This window comes from Emydura macquarii, unplaced genomic scaffold (genome assembly GCF_026122565.2).
Source record: "Emydura macquarii macquarii isolate MOO-44397 ecotype Brisbane River unplaced genomic scaffold, CSIRO-AGI_Emac_v2 contig_3451, whole genome shotgun sequence".
In the NCBI taxonomy this organism is placed as follows: domain Eukaryota; kingdom Metazoa; phylum Chordata; order Testudines; family Chelidae; genus Emydura; species Emydura macquarii.
This window is the reverse complement of record NW_027133588.1, coordinates 1,288,656-1,308,204: the sequence shown is the minus strand read 5'-3', so window position 1 is coordinate 1,308,204 and position 19,549 is coordinate 1,288,656. Positions and strand designations below refer to the sequence as shown.

General features: G+C 45.9%; 1 protein-coding gene across 4 annotated transcripts in view; it reads left to right on the top strand.

The window, feature by feature from the left end:
* Window positions 1-19,549, top strand: part of PTPN9 (protein tyrosine phosphatase non-receptor type 9) — a 41,352-nt gene that overhangs the window by 10,447 nt on the left and 11,356 nt on the right. For 3 of the 4 annotated variants that reach the window (XM_067534652.1, XM_067534651.1, XM_067534653.1), the window contains 4 exons: window positions 9,618-9,761; window positions 13,537-13,626; window positions 14,625-14,749; window positions 18,493-18,598. In XM_067534652.1, coding sequence (XP_067390753.1) covers window positions 9,618-9,761; window positions 13,537-13,626; window positions 14,625-14,749; window positions 18,493-18,598 — 465 coding nt within the window. The other variant, XM_067534654.1, reaches the window with a different exon arrangement.

Below are 19,549 nucleotides of genomic sequence, written 5' to 3'. Positions count from 1 at the left end.
TAGATACACAAATTTAATCTACCACCAATACTCTGCTCTCACAGAGTTACATTTTCTTGCAACTTCATAGATTTTATATCACACTGACTACAGAAAAAACACAATGCTGCATCTGGTCATGTGCAGGCTTGGAAGGGTTAGATTTGCATTGGTGAATGTCCGTAAATGTCACATTTCACGGTACACACACAAAATGGAAAAAATATTTCCATTGATGATAGGCAAAATAAGAAAAATTCTGCTTGAGAACTTATTAGAGATCGCCATTAAATAATTATCTGACACCTCCCCCCCCCCCCCATTCAAATTTCCTGTAACTGTGAAAATATAAATAGATAACCTTTTTTTCCTAATTTTAAAAAATAAATGTTGATATTGTCTGTTGAAATGACTTTAAAAAATGCAAATTGAGTTCTGGGAATTTAACATGTGCATGAAAATTAGGGCTTGTCTGCACTTGAAATGCTACAGCTGCAAAGCTTCAATGTAGACACTACCTACACTGATGGGAGGGGTTCTCCCTTCAGTGTAGGTAACCCATGTCCCTGAGAGCTGTTAAGTAGGTGACTGAATGATTCTTCCATTGACCTAGTGCTGTCGACACCAGGGGTTAGGTCATCTTAACTATGCTGCTTGGGGTGTGTGGATTTTTCAGACCTCTGAGTGACGTAGCGGAGTCCATGCAACTTTTTAGTGTAGACCAGGCCTTGATGTTGAATCGCTTCCAGTTTACTCTGGGAAGCCTTTTATAAGCGAGGCCTAAGTACACGTAGAGCAGGATTTAGTGCTTAGTTGGCCTACCTGTGCTGCCAAAGTCAATTTTAAAATTCCTGTTGATTTCAGTGGAGCAGAGTGCCTTGGGAAATCCTACCTGTGCACCACTAAAGTTCAGCTGGTTTTGACTTACCTGTTCACAAGACGTTGGGGCTCTTGGTTTTTGAAATAGGTAAGTTTTTAATTCCTCCTTGTGCCTGTAACTAAACAATGGCAGAACAAATTTTGCTTGGAGGAAAAACACACACAGCTACGCCTAACATCAGCTGCAAGGGCAAGGTTCATCCCAAAGTGAGTGAAAGTAGAGGGCGTTCTCGTGGGAGGCGAGTTGGCACCGTAACTGTAGTGTGTGCAATTTGAAAACTATAATAAAAAAGGGAAAAATTCATTATTGCCAGAATGCTGTACAATTTGCAAAGCATGAGTGGAGCAGTAGAAAACAGAGAAAAGGTAGCACGCTGTATAAACATTTAGTAATTAATTATATCCCTAATTAGAAGGAATCTTTTTCAGCAGGAAATTACCTTGAGACCTTTGCATCCAAAAGCAAAAGGTGTATCTATTTGAGCTAAATGCAGACCTGCATTGCGATCAGTAATAACCCTATGTGAGGCCCTTAAAAACTTCAGTGCACAATAGACGCACATGTTCAGACTCCTTTTTCCCTGTGGAAGTCTCCCGTCCAAGTGCTGGCCAAGCCCAGCCTTTGCTGAAGTCTGAAGTCCTCTGTTTGCTCTACAATATCAGTTCTGTGGGTTAGAGGCAAGGCCAATGTAAGCTTTCCCCACACCGCTCTGCTAGTTAGCCTCAACCATGACGTGGAGGGATCAGCTCTCGCAGTGAGAAAATAGTTTATTTTCCATGTCCTTTCACTCTGTGTTCTCCCCTTTGAACTAACCAACAAGGCTGTCATTTATGGTGCTGGTTGTCTTGTGATGGCCCTATCCACTGGGAACTGAGACCACTGATTCTTTTCTCAGAAATGACTCATCCAATTTTGCCATTCTGTGACTCCCATAATTTATTTATCCCAGGATGTACGTATATAACTGCTGTATCATCTGATTTTTATTACACAACTATTGTTACAGTTTGAAGGCCCAGTCCTATAAACACTTGCATATGTGAGTAGCTTTATTTATTGCATAGTCCTAATGGAACTAGTTCTACTGAACTCTTGTAAAGCACTGCACAGGGGATAAACTGAAAAGTTAAGGAGGGTAATTATTGCAAGCAAAAAGATCTCCCCAGGCAAAAGGTATCTAGATACGAAGATCTCCAGAACTGAAAAGCTGGTTAGTTCAAACCACCCCTCATCAGTTACAACTTCAGGAGGCTAGGAGAATGATCTCACATACCAGTATCTTTGCCTTCACAGAGAGTCATACACGTTAATGTGTGCTTAACTCTATGAGGAAAGCACTGTGCTATCCTCAGCCTGAAATCAGAGCATAAACTAGAGCAGTCCTTAGGTCAGGGGTTGGGCAGACCCTTTGCCCCCCTAGAATTCAGGAGGCTGAAATGACACTTAAACCCAGCTTTTCCCATCTTCACCCGGTGCTGCAGTGGAAGGTCAAAAGAATGTTTAGGCAACAGCACTTTTACTGACTTAGTTTAAGTCTGAGTAATCTGGATACAAAACATCTGTTCTCTTAATGGCTAAAAATTCCATTTGCCTCCTCTCCCAGATATCTCAGAAATAATTGAAAATGTGTGTGTGGTTTTTTTTTTTCCTTAAAATTTCCTATAAAAGTTCCTGGTGGTTGGAGTCCAGAGTGTGATCAGTTTCAGGTAATTATGTGAGCTGGGGGTAAGTGGGATTTGTAATAAAGTGCTCTCTGATGGAGCTCTGATGCTGCAATTTCTCTTCTGGTTCCATCAGTGGTTGTGGTGTCTTGGCTGGCAGTGAGTTTTGGCTTGCTGCTGAGTTTCTTTAATGTGCGGTGTGACTAGGGGGAAGGACCAAGGCCACCCTTTCTCCTCCCCTGCTCCTCCTCCTGCTCATTCATTCTGGCCTTCAGTATCCCAAACACAAGTACCATCTGCTGGAAACAGGATGTGCCTGTGTTAATAATTGCATTAGAATGAGACACTTTAGCACCTGTTTGAGTCTCTTGTGTATTTAACAAGAGGGACCAGCTGAGATCATTTTGTAGGAGGCAGAGGGTTTACAGGAAGGAAGGACACAGTACTGAAATCCTCCTGGGGGGGTGGGAATGGGAATAGAGATCATTAAAAGAGAAGTGATGGAAAGTGGGTGTCTTAGCACTTGATGGCCACTGCAAATGGTATCCCCTGAAGGGATGATTTCATGTTAGCTGAAAGACTGTTTAGTGTGGCAGGATGCGGACTGCTTTCCTACAACCTGGAATCTCAGTTGACCCTGCCAGGGAGCTGCCAGAATCCTTTGCTGGGACAGGCATTGCGCAGAGCATTTTTGTAAGAGAGCTCAGGCTGCTGGAGTAGTAGCTACTGTTGACCAAGCTCTGTTCTGAGAAGTTTCACACTGCTGGAGTCCTAGCAGGCTTTGATAGGAAACTGCTGTGAAGAAATTCATGCTGCTGGAGTCTTAGTTCAGTGCTGAGAGGGCTCTGCTCTAGGTAGGTCTGAACACTGGGATCTATGTAGCACAAAGAAACTAGTTAATTATAGCCCGTGTGGCCATGTTTACATGCATGGTGGGAAATTCCCCCCTCTCTAACACTGGTACAGCTCCACCAGGAATCGCCACAGTGGGAGCTCGCACTCCGGGCTTGGCGCTCAATCTTCTTTAAAATCACTGCTGGCTTTGTTTGTACAGCCCAGCGCAAGGGGGGGGGCTGACTTTTGATTGGCACCTCTGGGCACCACTGGAGTGCCATTCATCATAACCTTGCCTATGCAAAGGCTCCCGCCTGCTGTTGCTACGACTAGTGGGGCACTTTCTCCTAACATCCTCACTCGGGCAAGGCCCCGTGAGCGTGTAGCTGTGGAAATAGTTTGTGTTCATGGATAACTGAAAAGCTGCTCCATGATGGCTGGCGAGATAACTAGCGTCAGCCAGCGCGAATGGAAGGAACATGGCAAGAGCAAATATCTTGTGCTTTCACTGTGTTAGGAATCATGACGTCAGCCTTGTGTCCCTCCAGCCATAGGTTTCCAGGCCCAGGCCAGTCACACATGGCTGGTGAAGTGCTGATAAATTCAGGCCCTTCACTTCCTCCCGTAGGAAGTCATTAACACCGAGGAGCTTTTCATGCTGAATAGCTCAGAATAATTCCAGTCATCCTGTATCGCTGGGAGCTTTCAGGCTCCCCAGGCTGCCTGACATCCTACACCACTGCTGTGAGCTTCCAAATTCTTCCTGTTCCCACTGTGACCTTAATTCACGAAAGCCAATATTAGCTGCTTTTACTTGTTGTTGTTTGTTGCTCTTGCACAATGCCTGGGTATAATGGAAAATTCCTTAATGTCAGAACTGCTCTTCCTGTTTTGTGTCGTGGGCTGGGTGACTTTAGTTCTTTGTCTGTGTGTGTTTGGCTGCATCCTTTCTACTCGGGTTTGTTTGAGGGGAGGGAGGTGGGAAGCATAATTTAATCCTGAATAATTGACTTAAAACACACCCCACCAGATGGTCTGCGTGTTAGAGCAAAGGAGTGGGAGGGATTGTGTGTCCTTTGTGTGTGTACCTTTTAAGCAATAAAGCGGTGTTAAGAGCAGTAGTGGGTGAGAAAGAGAAAGAGACAGAAATCACTAAGTTTTCAAAACAGGAAAATCACATGCTACTACGGTTATAAAACCTTCACATTACTGCACAGCAGAGTCTCACAAATACATTGCATTGCAAACATGATAAAGGAGTGCTTCACTTTTTTGAAAAAATAAAGGGGGGATTGAATTGAAAACATTAATCTTTAATTATTTCTTAAACTACAAGAGACCCGATTCCCCTGTCATCAGTTATTAAAACAGACATAGGCGTACAACGAGAATCCTGAAGGTGAAGATGGAACTAGAAAGAATTCCAGTTTTTAAAACATAGTGCCTTTAAAAAAAATTATCATTTAACCCTTTATATACAACTCTCTCCTCTATCAGTCCCCTCCCAGTCCCTCCAGCTTTCACTGGTGGCTTCTTTAAGGCTTCTCTAAACCTAAAAGTAGTTTGTTTATATGGGACTGCGTTTGTCTGGCTGTGGGAGGTTTGTATTTACAGGTGGTGGATCCATGCTGGCACATTTAACTGGGATTGGTATGTGCCCATAGAGAGAGATTCAAAGGTTAACAACAACAAATCCAATAAGTTATTGAATAAGGAGTTTGGATACCGGGGGGAACAGACAGGTGTCTTAGAAAAACTTCAGGTGGCTCGTAGCAGAATTAGGCTCGAAATCATTTGCACAATACGTGCGTAGCGCTGAAAGTACAAATAAAGGCATTGTAAAAAGGAAACTGAAATATTTATTTCAACCTGCCAAGACCTTGGCTCAACAGTCCTTGTGTTTCTCCTGTGAAAGCCAATGACCTCACTAACCCTTTAGTTCACAACAGGGAGTAGAGGCCCTTAAACTCTCTGCTCTAGGACATTGAATTGTCACTGGCTCTTGTGTGGGAAACAACAGAATCCTGAACTCCGGTCTTGGCAGGTTGAATGAAGGAGGAAATGAATTTCAAATATTTGCTTTGATAATGTATTTGTAAGCTTTCAGTTCCTCCCTGTGGTCTATGAATGGCTTAAGAGCTTAATTTTAGGGTTGGTTGTTGTTGTTTTTTTTGCATTTATTGAAAAAGCAATTAATTTCCCCTCTATGGGGAAGAGAAGTTTTTCCCATAGAGAAAAGTTTTATTTCATGCATGTGTTGAGTTCCATACTGCAAGGAACAAGACCGTTCCCCCCCAGTGGTTATAATGGGTTTTACATCACTGGGCTATTGGAGCTGCGTTGACTGGATGGATAGATAAACTGACTAGGAATGCACATTCTTAGTCAGTTTTCATGCAGCTGGGAAAGTGCTTTCACTTAGGAGTGTAGCACTAATCTTCTGCAGCTGCTGACCCAAGCTTAAACAAAGAATGCGGGAGACACCCAGAGAGGGCTATATTCTAATTGTATTACACCAGTGAAAATCCAGAGTAATTCCATTGGAACAAGTGGTGTCACTTTGGATTTTCTGGTTCCAAACCCTCCTCTTAAACTATATTTGAGGTCCTGACCTAACTTTTATTTGTAAGTTTATATGCGCTATCAAAACTTTTGGAGTTGAACCACCATGATGTGAGTTTTTGGTTGTCCATGTGGCTGCTATCTTGCAAAGTGACTGCTTTATCCCAGTTGATGTGTTTGATGGGGGCTTTAGTGGCGTGGATGAAAGAGCTACAGGGTGGTGCAAGATTTCCACCAACCGCAAAAGACCCCCCAAAGGTTTTGTGAAAAGAAACCCTAAATGCATACTCTGTGACTCACGCTGTAAGCATATTTATTTTTCAAACATAAAAGGGGCCCTGGTGTGCAAATTTGCAATTCCGTAAGTAAAACTCAGTCTACTAACTAGTTAGGTCTCGCTTTCTTTTGAATCTGCCCTTAGATATCTATTCACTTGTACCAATTTATTTGTTTTTTTCAGCACCTAGCCTATTATGAAGATTATACAAATACTTATGCATATGCTTAAAGTTAAACGTGTGTGTGTGTGCGCGCGCGCGCTTTTTGCACCCTGCAACATTTACTCAACCAGTGTGGAGCTGCTTGGAGAGGCATCTAAAACTGACACAGTATTAAATTCGGTTGTCTTTGTCCTTCTTTGGTTTCCGTCCACTCGCCATGCCCCTGTCTCTGGTCATTAGTGACTCCGCCTGTTTTCCCTTCGGGCAGTTCTGTGACTTTCTTCTTGTTCTGCCTTGTTGGAAACAATACCTTTGTTCTCATCGCTTCCCGTTTAACTTGGTAGGATCAAAGTTTTCATTCTCAGATTGCAAGTCGACAAAAGTTTCTTGTATCTAAAAGCTTTCCAATCTGTTGCTGGACTTGGGAATGATGTAGACGCTCATAAAATTAAAAAAAAAAAAAAAAAAAAAAAAAAAAAGGGGGGGAGGAACCTACTAGGTTGTTTTTTCTCCCCTTGGAAGCAAAGTTTATTTCCCAACCTTTAAAGGCTGCTATCATTATTTGTGTTATGGGACTGCCAAGAAACACTAGTCACTATTGGGACCCTATTGTGCTAGCTCTGTGTAAGCATATTGTCAGAGACCGATCCTGCCCCACAGAGCTGGGCTAATTGCATCCACCCTCTCTTCTGTTCAAGGGGAAGGTACAAAAACTAGAGAGGAAATTGCGAGACTGATGCTGCTGTTGCGAGGGATGGAGCAGAGTAAGTGGCATGTGTGTAGCCGTCAAATCTATAAAGATCCACCATTGTATAGATCAGGTTATTCCCGCAAAGGGCAATATACAGGCCAAACCTGAAAGAACCGTTCCTGTGCTCTGAGCCAAGAATAACATCCTGGCCAGCAGGAGGCAGATTCAAGCAATTGCCCTCTGGAGTTGAGGCCATTTCAGGGGAGGAGTTTAGTTTAAAAGGGGTTATTATTATCTGATGTTTGTGTTACTGTCGTGCACGGAGGCTCAACCGAGATTGGGCTTCTGTTGTTCTAGGTGCTGTATAAACACCTGCTGAGAAACAAATCCTGTCCCAAAGAGCTCACAGTCTAAACAGACAAAGGGGGGAAAGGTGGAGAAACAGAGGCCCAGAGAGGTAAAGTCACTTGCCCATGGCTGTGATTGAGTCAGAGAGGGAACTCAGCTGTCTTGAATCCCACCCCTGTGCCCTGTTCATGGGGGTAAAATTTTCAAAAGCAAAAATGGGATGTAGACTCTTGAAGATGACGCCATAGAGACAAGAGGATTTAGGGTAGCAACTACAGCTGTATAGCCAAGCCTAAGTGTTAAAAAATAATCTCGTGTTTTACTAGAAGCTGAGATTCTCGAATATTTACCTGATTCTAGGTGCTGAGGCTGTATGGAAAGCACTAACTGTCATGAGCCTTGCACTCAAATTATGAGCGTGGGCACTGCTGCGATAGCTTGAAGAAGGAAAGTGGCATGACTTAATCACACGTGTGGTTTATTTTATGGAGAGCCATCCTATATCCTGCCATGTGAGGCGTCCCTTTCTGCGGCGGGTTCTTGGCTTCTTATAGCTACGGATTTATTGTCGGTGGTTTATTTTTGAAGTGATTGTTAGCCCAGCGAGGATGGAAAGGTCCTTCATGTATTGTCACAGCAGAATCGTTGGGGTATTGTTCCGCTGGGATCTTTGGAGGATCCCGTCAGGAGCTTAGCAAAAAAAGTATGGTCATGGCTAGAAAAGCAACCCATTGTCTTAGAGAGCCCTCAAGGGACCTGACTCTGTCATCCAGCTCCTGCAGACTCCACTGGGATGCAAGATGTAGCAGAGAGCAGAAGATTGCCCTATATGTCTGGTTGTGGTTTAATTGCTTCCTTCCTTTGCCCTTGGCTTTCTTTGTTTGCCTGGCCTGGATTGTCCAAGGCGTCAGTCTGTTTCCTTCTTGGTCACTTGGATGTTTGCTGTTTCAGTCCTCATTGCGTTTCTAAGCCTTGTTTTGGCGTTGGCTGGTTCCCAGCCAATGCGGTGTGGAAAGTGGGTGGGGATATGGCTATTAAAGCCATTGCTGATGGCCCTTATGTCTTTGTCATCCAGCCTCCTGTACAGAGCACTCGGGTATCTACCCAGTTTTGGTGGGCTTTGTCTTCCAGTTGGAATGCGTGGGGTTGGGGCACTAACAGGCTCATAGGTGAGGCTGCTTTTAACCCATGTTTTTTCTTTCTGGGAGAATTGCTCTCACCTCCCAGCGGCTGTCTCCCTGTCATATTTGAAGGCAAAGACCTCTGAGGTTTCCTTTCAAACACTGTAGAAATACCTCTTGCAGGTACACAACAAATCTCACTTGCTTCAAACATGCTGCTCAGCCTGTCAGAAATCCAACCTGCTTCCCAGCCTGTCCCTCTGACTTCTTCTCTCCGTGGATGTGTCACTGCTGCCTCAAACAAGAAGGAGATGAACCTGGGTCTAAAGTGAGGCCTAGCTGAGACAGTAATAGCCTATGACTCTGGTAGGGTGAAGTCTGGTGGGATTCCAATACCTGACATCATCAGGAGGTGGTACCAGTTTATTCTCAGCTGGTATCCAGCAAGGCTGAGGCTAGGAGATCTGTCAACTGGCAATCCAGAGGAAAGGCATCGGGGTTTCCAAAAGCACTGAGTGGCGTTCCCGATCCAGCCCTAGGAGGCTTGTCTAACTAATCACACATAGCTATGACCCAGCCCTCTTATGGCTTGCTCCTGCCTTATCACAGCTGCCAGGGAAAGCAATATGCATTGCAAACTCTGGAGGCCTGCATTGAGGTAAAAAAGTGACTTGGTGCTAACAAGGTGCCAGTGATATTCCCTTTTCTTTTATTGCTTAATCAGCGAGAGCGTATTTGTTCCAACCATTCTCGTTGGCTGCTGGGATTGATGATGAAAAGAGAGAGACTGACGTGATTGGTGCCTGGTACGGTACAGCTGCACTGCCAGCTATCCAATCATCCTGTCTCTCTGCCTGTTTTTGCAGATTGCTTTGAGCTGGTGATTTGCATCTCCTTGCGTCTCACTTCATTGTTTCAAATCTGCCTTACTATGTGTCACCTACTTATCTGATCCACGTAATGCTTTTAGCTACTCAATGGGGTTAGACTGGACTTCTGAACAGTTTCTGTACCAGATTTTTCCCCATCCGTTGGTATTTAGTGTGTGCAAACTCTGGTGTGTGTCTTGCCTTACCATGTCTCTCTCTCTCTCAAAAACAGGCCACCAAGCAGTTCCTGGAGGAGATTAACAAGTGGACTGTGCAGTACAATGTATCTCCGCTTTCCTGGAACGTGGCTGTCAAGTTCCTCATGGCGAGAAAGTTCGATGTCCTCCGAGCGATCGAGCTGTTTCACTCCTACAGGGTATGTGAGACAGCGCTGTCCTGGTGAAGGGAGCTGAAATCAGGCAGTGCTTTTCCGTGCTGCTCAGTGATGTGATGCGCTGCAAAAGCTGTTCCCATTTCCAGGGGGGAACAGTGATCCCCTCAAACGCTCTTTCTCAGATATTTTTTTGATTTGGTAAAAAAAAAATCTACAAGGATATAAATCAGCCATGCAGAATCATTGTGAAAGCTCAGCAGCCCAGGCACAAAATCCACTCAAACCATCTTGCCAGGATGATGATAGCAAAAAAACCCCAGACAACGCCTGCCCATCCCCACCAAACTGTTCCCTTTCAGACAGGTTTTGTTTTCCACTGCTTGGTCACGGTTTTTACAGATATAGCAGGAAACCTCTGCAGACCCTGTGTCCTAGGAATTATTGAACTGGGTGGTTCTAGGCCATGTCAACATCCAGCGTTCTTCCGCATCCCTTTTCAGGAACCCTGTTCTGTTCTACAGGGAGATAAATGTTCTCGTTAACTTCTGAGGATAGAACAAGAGGAAGTGGGCTTACATTGCAGCAACAGCGGTTTAGGTTGGACATTAGGGAAAACTTCCAAACTGTCAGGGTAGTTCAGCACTGGAACAAATTGCCCAGAGCGGTTGTGGAATCTCCATCATTGGGGATTTTTAAGAACAGGTTGGACAAATACCTGTCAGGGATGGCCTAGGTAATCCTTAGTCCTGCCATGAGTGCAGGGGACTGGACTCCAAGACCTCTCGAGGTCCCTTCCAGTCCTATGATTCTATACCATGCTCATCACCACAGTACTCAAGTGTCTTCCAGTCCTGCATTGAACAACTTCACTACACATCTGTTCTGAGCCTCTTCAGGCAAAGCTGTTAGGAGATGTTCACAGCTCTCTTTTGGAACAGGGAGCTATAGACCAGGTGCCAGAGCCTTACTGGGGCAAAGGTTTCTATTGCTGCTATTTTTATTCTGAATTAAAAAGGAACCCTCTGTCCTATTTGCAGTCTATGAAACTTGAACACACCTCCAGAGAGAGAGAATCCCACATGGCTTCTCTGTGGATTCTCGCACACACCCAGAATCCTCTGCTCTTGGATCTGGCTAGTGGGTTAACCACACCCCCAAAGGATACAATGGCAGCTGAAACTCTTAGGGTCTCTGTGTCTCCGCCCAAAATAAACCCAGGGATTGTCACAGCTCCAGTCTGCTGCTTCTGGGCCACAGCTCACGGGAGGCACAGGAGGTACCTCAGTTTTAAGCTGAGCATCTATCGCTACCAGGGTGTGGTACGTAATATTTTTTGGGCATGTAGCAACCCCAGGTGCATCCATCCAATGCCTGGCACTGGGGGCCACGCACATCGCTTGTTGCGGGTTGCAGTGGTATCTGCATCAAGACAGTTGGGCTTATTTTTTTCAGTGATGAGGGATTTTTGGGGTCCTCTTTCTGAAGCCCTAACTTGAGATACCTTAAAAGGGGTGTGAGCCTTCAGAGGCAGGTGCTCAGCGCTGTCTGCAAATCAGGCCCTTTCAGGTCTCTCCCTAAATCCCTGGTCATTTTGCAAAATGTAGGCCTAGTCATCTAGATACAGATACGCGTGAGATATTGGAAATGTAGGTCCCGGTTTGTAAGACCTTGATCACACCAAGAGGTGACTGACTCTCTCCGAGGTAATGTGTTCCCTTGGCTAAGGGTGAATGTAAAAAGTCCGTTTGGAGACCCTGGTTGTTCTAGAGGCCAGAAGAGTATTGGCTTGACTGCAGCTGGGGAAGTTTTAGACTGGGGTAATGGAAGCATAGTAAGGTTCAGTGCAAGGTTATAGAGCAAGTCCGAGGTGAAGTCAGGAAGAGAACTCCTGATGCCTAGTGCCATACACTAGCCACTACACCGTGCTTCCTTAGTACAATGAAAGATTAGCAGTCAATGGGAAGTGTAGCACCCCACTCTGCATCTCATAGGGTCAGGGCAAAACTGAGGGGGCACTGACACACGCTGTCATCGGCCTTGAAGTCCTACTTGCGGTCTGTTACCTGGCCAGAAATTTTATTGTCGTTAGTAACATCTGCATCTTGTTAAAGGTGGGTCAGTGTATTGGTGCCTGGGCTGGTAACTTTTCATGTGAAATACACGTATGTAATGGAACCGACTTGTAATGAACTCTGCCACCGCGAAACTCCACCAGTGTTCTCCCTCTGGTCCTGATTCAGCAAAGACCTAAAGAACGTGCCTGATGCTAAGCATGTGACTGGTCCCATTGATATCAAAGGGTCTAAGTTTGGCACATGCTGAAGTAGCTCGCTGAATCAGGCATACGAGAGACAGAGGACAACTCTAGCGCCTTTCTCAAGGAGCTTGTTGTCTAATCAGTGTCTTGGGTCAGGATGTCTCCCCACCAATCACTACTGACAATGGCCTTCTCATAAGGCTTAAAGCAATGGTTTCCAGCCTGTGGCCCATAAGGGCTTTCAAAGTGGCCTGTGGCTCCCCTTCTGCTGGCTGCAGAAGGGAGACGCTGCCTATGGACCCAGGTGGAGCGTGGAGCTAAAAGACTGGTGCAGGCTCCTTACTGCAGCCAAGAAGACGGGAGATCAGTGCTCCCCTCCCCCTGGCTGTAGTGGGGAGCATGGCAAAATACTCCACCTAGATCCATAGGTGCTGGGGTCCCTGTTGGAGCCAAAGGGAGGGGAGCACTGATCTCCGTCCCCCTGGCTGCAGAAGGGAGCCACTGCCTAGGAATGCAGGTGGAGCGCACGGGGCTATAAGACGTGTGCAGTTTCCCTGCTGCATCCAAGGGGATGGGAGATCAGTGAGGAGGCAACCTCCTTGCAGAACTCCTTCCATCTGGCTGCAGTGGGGGGTGGGGGGGCACCTGCCGGCATAGACTAGTGGCCCTTCAGGGTTGTATAAATTATATCTGTGGCCCTCGAGCCAAAAAGGTTGGGAACCACTGGCTTAAAGCATGGTTCTGCGCTGAATGGTCACTGTGTTTCCCTTTTCTCTGTGATCCTACATCAGATGTACTCGGTTCACTGGTAAAAAGATGTGCTCTGCAAATCCAACTTGTGTTCTGGAAATCAAGCCAGGTTCTTTCCATCTTCTGCATCACTTCCAGTTAAAAAAAAAAGGCTCCGTAGGGCACATTCTCCCTTGAGTCAGACCTGTCGGCGTCGTTGCCTTTAGCAGGTTTGTCCAGATGTAAGTGACGGGGGTTGGAACTTAGTAAGTAGGTCTGTTCGTGCACAAGGAAGAACAGACGGCAGCTCGCTCTCCCACTGCCGTACTGGCTGTGCAGGACTAACAGGAGTGAAAAGCACTAACCGTGAGCAGGTCTAGCTGTGATCAAGCCCCCGGAGCAGAGGCTGTTGAGTGAGGAAAGTGCCATTTTATACAGCCACGTCTTAAAGTGGAACCTCATTTTAAAGCAAATAGAAAACCACCTTGAGCTATGTGCAGCGTCTGGACAAGCTGGATTGCCTCCCAGCCTCTCCCTCAACCCCAGTCCTGGGCTAGTAGGCCAGATTTGGTGGCCCACCCAGTGTTTGGTGGTTCTAGCCATGCTCAGGAATGTGAGAAGGTGGCCAGAGTTTGTCGTCAGGTCTGGAAATTGGTTTAGGTTAGATTTGCGTGAGACTTGGATGCTGAGCAGGTGTGGCTGGGTGGTGATGGTGGCCATAATCCTGTGATGATTCCCAGCTGTGTAGGAAATAGGACTGGCAGCTGATTAGAAGCTGCTTCCTGTGCTATGTGCTGTACCTGTGACTGCTGTGTGCCTCTGACCCCTTAGGAAACCAGGCTGAAGGAAGGAATTGTGAAGCTGAAACCTCATGAAGAACCTCTGCGCTCTGAGCTACTCAGTGGGAAGTTCACCATCCTAGTAAGTGAGAGAGCGTGCCCTGGTCTTTCTCTTTCACATAGGCCCAGTTCATCCAAGCAGAGCCCTATCCACGTCCAAAGAGCCTGCAGCCTGGAGAGAGAGCTGTGCAGCACTGAAAATGAAGTCTCGGCAGGTGAAATGCAGGCTGGTGTTTGCACCATTCTGTCTCATGAGATTGTGACCCTAGGCCGGGAGTCAGGATTTTGGGGTGGTCCAGGTGGGATCCTTGAAGAAGGGGGAGCTGTGCTCACAGTTGTTTTTCCCCCCCTTAGTCTCTCCTTTCTCCCTCTCCCATTGGCTGCGTCAGTGCCTTAGGGCGTACGCTTTCCTCCTACCTCCACCCCGCGCGTGGTGGCAGCCTCTCGGAGAAGTGGTTAGCTCACCGCCATCCTGAGCAGTGAGGGTCCAAAGGGTGTGTCTGAGCCGGCTCTCCTGTGCAGCAGTGTTTGGCGTTAGCAACTCCTTGGACTGATCCCCTTCCCTTGTGGCAATCTGGTTGGTTTGGGGAAAATGCCAGCTAAAGATCAACTTTCTGCAGCTCCTCTGGTTCACTTTAAGGGTGCAGTAGACTAGTGGGAGGCTCATAGGATGGAATGAGTATGGAGATGAATTCTCTTCTCCACCATGGATGTGAGTCCTGCTTTTATTGTCCCCCGCTGATCACAGCTGGGAAGCTCACAAGTAAATGAGCATTGAGACTACTTTCCCCTTTCACCCTAAAATAGATCAACCAGAGGTCTGTGCAGGGCAGTTCTGTATGGGGTGTCCTGCACGTGTCTACTACTTTTAGGCACACAGTTCTGCATATCCAGTCTGCTGCAGCATGAAATCTCCATCATTATTTATTGGTCGTGCAAGGCACCATCATGCTAGGTGCTGTACAGACACACAGATAGACACTGTCCCTGTCCCAAAGAGCCTTTTGCCATTCGTGGTCTGTGCAGAGACTGTTCTGCTGCCTGTCTGATCTTTATGCTTCTCCCCCGACTACCTTCTAGAGTGCGCGGGACCCCTCTGGAGCCTCTATCGCCCTCTTCACCGCCAAGTTACACCATCCCAATAAAAGCGTCCAACACGTGGTGCTCCAGGCCCTGTTCTATCTGCTGGACAGAGCTGTGGAGAGGTAAGTGCAGACTTGTGCAGCACGCAACTCCTGACCGCTCAACTTGCTGTTCCTAGATGGGCTTTAATACCTGTAACATCTATTGCAGTCTGCACGGGACGGTTTTCTCTGTGTTGAACTCCACAATCGAGGAGCACAATACACAGCAGGGATTTGTATCCAAAATGTCATGGACATTTTGGGAAATCCTGACTTCCCTCCCCTCTGCCTCCAATCACTACAGCATTTCCATCTGTGTCTCTTGCTGTAGATGGATGTGAGTACATTCAGGACTGGGCCTGTGGACCAAGGCTGTGGGTTTATTTTTTAAGACTTGCTCCAAGAGTTCCTGGCTCTTCTAACCCACCAGATCTGTCTCTTTCAACTCCCATGCTATTTGAGATAAGAAAGCAAACCTGAGCTGCTTCATCTGAATGACATTAGCATATCTCCTAATATAAAAAGGATATTAATGTATTAGTTGATCTTCCAGGCCTACTGCAGAGCCTGTCTGTCTGAGCAGACACTGGTGGAGACCTAGACACGACAGGGTAGGATTTCTGTCTAGTGGGAAAGTGCAGTGGGGGTTTTAAGTTGTATTGGCCACGTGACCGGTGATCCCATGATGGATAAGTGCTGCTACTTTGGCTGATTTTTCCTTTGTATCTCGTTGTGATGTTGATATGATGTTGCATGATGGAATTTTGTTTTTTTTCAGTTCCAGAGGGGTAGCCGTGTTAGTCTGTATACAGCAAAAACAACGAGAGTTCTGTGGCACTTTAAAGACTAACAAATTTAATTTTTGTAGGCATAAGCATTGATACCATTCTACCTCTGCATCTGACGAAGTGAGCTGAGTCTCACGAAAGCTTATGCCTACAAAAATTAAATTTGTTAGTCTTTAAAGTGCCACAGAACTCTCGTTGTTTTTTTTCCCCAGTTCCCTTTCTTGAAAACCTAAGCACTTACACACACGCAAACTATATTCAAGAACATTATTGAGGTTGTAAAATCAAGCATGCAAAAGAGAGAAAATGTCAGAATTAAGGTAGCTGTGAAACTTTAATTTGGTCCCCTTGTGTGTATGCATTATGATACAGTCTTTGGGTTGTGATCACATACTATTTTTTCCACAGGGCCTCTGCCTCATTCAATGCATAGGCACCTGTAATTCTGGTGTTTCCTATCTTTTGAGTGCTTGACTTTGCAACCTTAGTAATGTTCTCTGAATGTAGTTTGCAGGTGTGTTATAACTAAGTTTATTTAGGAGGTTGCACTGAAAGTCACACAAGCCCTTGATTAGTTTTTGAAGATGCCCTATATGTGGTTTATGTTCTTGAAGCTGTCCTTGAAGACCAACTTAGTTCTCTTGGGTCCGAAAAGAAGAGAAGTCAAGGGGAGTTTGGCCGAAATGCTGAGCAGTATTAATTGAATCTGTGCTGTTAATGCAGGGATTTGAAATCTCCAAGCTGTAATTGTGGTATGGTTGCTCTCAGGCAATGCAAACTCTCAGGTGCATTCATATGTTGAGATATAAGATCTTGGGATATCTAGCCGAATCCCAGCGCTCAGCTGGTTGAAAGTCCATAATGCTGCTGTTTATTTGTTTGTTTTCACCCAGCTTTCAGAATGAACTCTGTTCTTCTGAACTGTCTGTGCGGAGCTCAGTCGGAAAGACCAAAGGCCGGCAAAGGAACAGTTCACTGCACTGCAATAAGCTTACTGAAAATCCCTAGGCCCACCTGGCTTCCCTGAGAAATTTGCTAAAACTCGTAAAGATCTCGCACGCCTGATGCTTTTGACTGTGTTCAAGGAAGCCGTGGTCTCATAATCCCTGACTGAGTTGTTGGCTCTGATATGCATTAAAGAGACAAGAGCCATGTTTTCCCCTTAAGATTTTTGGGGAGGATTTTTGGCAGGGGGGATGAGGGAGGGTATTCTCTCCCTGGGCACCCGCATTTGGAAGCAGGGAGCATACTTATTTTATATGTCACAATAGCATGCCTAGGAGAAGCTAGTATGCACAAAGGTTATCGTAACGAAACAGGGAGCTTGCTGTGTGACACGTGACAGGCTGACCCAGTTTAAGGGCTTTGATTTCCTAGTGCAAAAGCGAAAGGAAATTTTCAGCTATTCATCCCTTCCCTACCCTGCTCGTCCTGGGGGACTGCAGTTCCTAGAGCATGGAAGATCACTGCGCTAGGGCAATTCGGGAGCCGATAAGTTGCCATGTCTGAACACAATTGGGCAGGCTGAGTCTTGAGCTACTTTATCTCTGAACTGACATGCGTGTCAGGTGCTCCATATGACATGAATGCATTTTATTGGCGTTTAAATACCAGGTCCAGCGGGAGTGCTCATGGGATGGCAATGGTACCATGTCTGTTGCACTCGTGACACGAATAGTCTACTGTATAGAGCTACATTTTGAAAAGGAAGTGAGTGCTTTACTGCAGAGGAAGCGTGTGCTTTACTGCATAGAGGAATTCATTATCCCAAGAGCGTATCTCCTCTTTGGGGCAGACACACAGGTCAGACTTATACCCCGCAGCACTGGAGGTTGGAAGGGCGGATATCTAAGCAGTGCAAAGATTGCTGGTTCACTAATGCACCCTAATTCTAAAACATCCCACTTGATCTCAAGGAGTCCCCAGATAGAGGCGTTTTCTCGCATTGCAAGTAGATATATAACTGCAGCCATATCTGCCTATGAGCATCCTGAGTTTCCATCTCTGTCTCATGCATTACAAAAACGAGAGAGAAGGGGCCCATCCCTGGTTTACAAACTCCCTGTTTTCAGTTGAACGGTAATTTTGGTTTCAGCATGAATGGAAAAAACAGGTTTTTACCTGCTACAGATTTTCTTTTTCATTGCAGAACCTATTGATTGTTTGAACTGAGAGGCAAGAAGCTGTTTATACACACATTAATCACAAGCAAGGAGTAATTAAAAAGCAATGGGTGCCTTGATCAATTTGCTAGCGCACAAACCAGCCCCTGGCTTTCTTAACCTGCCGAATGGTTGTGAGAGCAATCACTTCACTGCACAGTTTCAATGAGTGATTTTCTTGACATGCACCTGGCACTTAGGCTGCAGCTCTGAAAATAACGGGCAGTTTGTGGGCCAAGTTTGGCTCCCTTAGATCTCCAACTGCTGCAGTGCAGGTGGTCTCTTTCTAAGCTGTCTTACCGGCCAGATCCTGTTTAAAACAGCAGGGCCAGCTCCTGTTCTCGTTTTGACCAGGTGCTTCTGTAGTAGAAATGCTACACTGAAAGTGCGATTTCCAAACTTCTTATAGGGATGATGATTATACCACCTGATATCCCAGCATCCCTCTTGTCTTTATTCTCCTTAACTTTGATTGCCAGACTACTGTGTCTTACCTGTAGTAAGGACCCGATTCAGCAAAACATGTAAGCGTGGACTTAAAGTCCTACAGACTCCAACGTGAATTCAGCAGGGGGTTTGCCAAAACGCCACCTGAGCCGAGAATCTATAGTGCAAATGTCCCGTTTGAGTTTCTGTGGGTTTTCGGTTAATAAAAACTGAGGGCCAGAGTCTCCATGGTGTAAATTCGCTGAGGATCTGGCCTCTCTTGTTCAAAGTGAATATCCTCTTTAACTCTCATTGCAAAAAAAAAATTCATTGCGGTACTTAAGGGGTTAAAGCCCAGCTTTGTAAAAGTGGTTGAATCAGTGCTTTAGCTGGGTCTGAACACCCAGTGCGGGAGATAATTCTCTCTCTCTCTCCTCCACATCTCCAGCTTCGAAACGCAGAGAAATGGCCTGGTGTTCATCTATGACATGGCGGGTTCCCATTATACCAACTTCGAATTGGACCTGAGCAAGAAAATCCTCAATCTGCTGAAGGTAAAGTTGGGGAAGGGGGTGATGGGAACAGAGGCTGTCTCCTGCTGCATCTTTCTGAGACTGTGTAAGCACAGTGGGTAGGGCACTGGCTTGGGACTTGGCAGACCTAGGTTTAAGTCCCCATTTAGACACAAACTTCTTATGTGAACCGGGGCAAGTCCCTTAATCCATCCTGTGCCTAGGGTGACCAGAGAGCAAGTGTGAAAAATGGGGGTGGGGAATAGGTACCTATATAAGAAAAAGCCCCAAATATCAGGACTGTCCCTATAAAATTGTGACATCTGGTCACCCTACCTGTGTCTCAGTTTTCTCTCTGTGAAACAGGTATAATAGCCCTGTCCTGCCTCACAGAGGTATTATGGGGGTAAAATCCATTTTAAGGATTGTGAAGACAGCCATATATGTAGCTAGATAGAGACTGCAAAGTGAAGCAGCTCTCTGAACCCCCCCTTCCCTTATACCCTGAGCGTTCAGGACACATAGCCGTCTCCCCTCTTAATGCTAGCAGGAGTCAAAGCCTTTGCCAGTTCTATACATGTAAGGGATGTGGGAAATTGTGGGAAGTTATCCTCTTTCCAATGACTTCTTTCAAATACTAATATCTCTGCTCTACTTAATTTGTTATCCAAAGCTACATAGACTGAGGCTGTGTGGTCTAGCGGTTAGAGCACAAGACTGGGACTAGGGATTTGATTTGTAGTCCCAACACTGTCATTGATGCACTGTGTGGCCTTGGGCAAGTCTTTTAACCTCTTAGTCTCAGTTTCTCCATCTGTAAAATGGGGAGAATAGTGGTTTTCCCCCATCTACCTCAAAGCGGGAGTTGTGAGGCTGAGTTAGTTGATGATTGTAAAGTGTTTTGGACATGTACGGCCCGATCAAAAACCCACTGGAATTGGTGGGAATCTTACCATTGACTGAAGTGGGCTTTAGATCAGGGTGGTAAAGTAC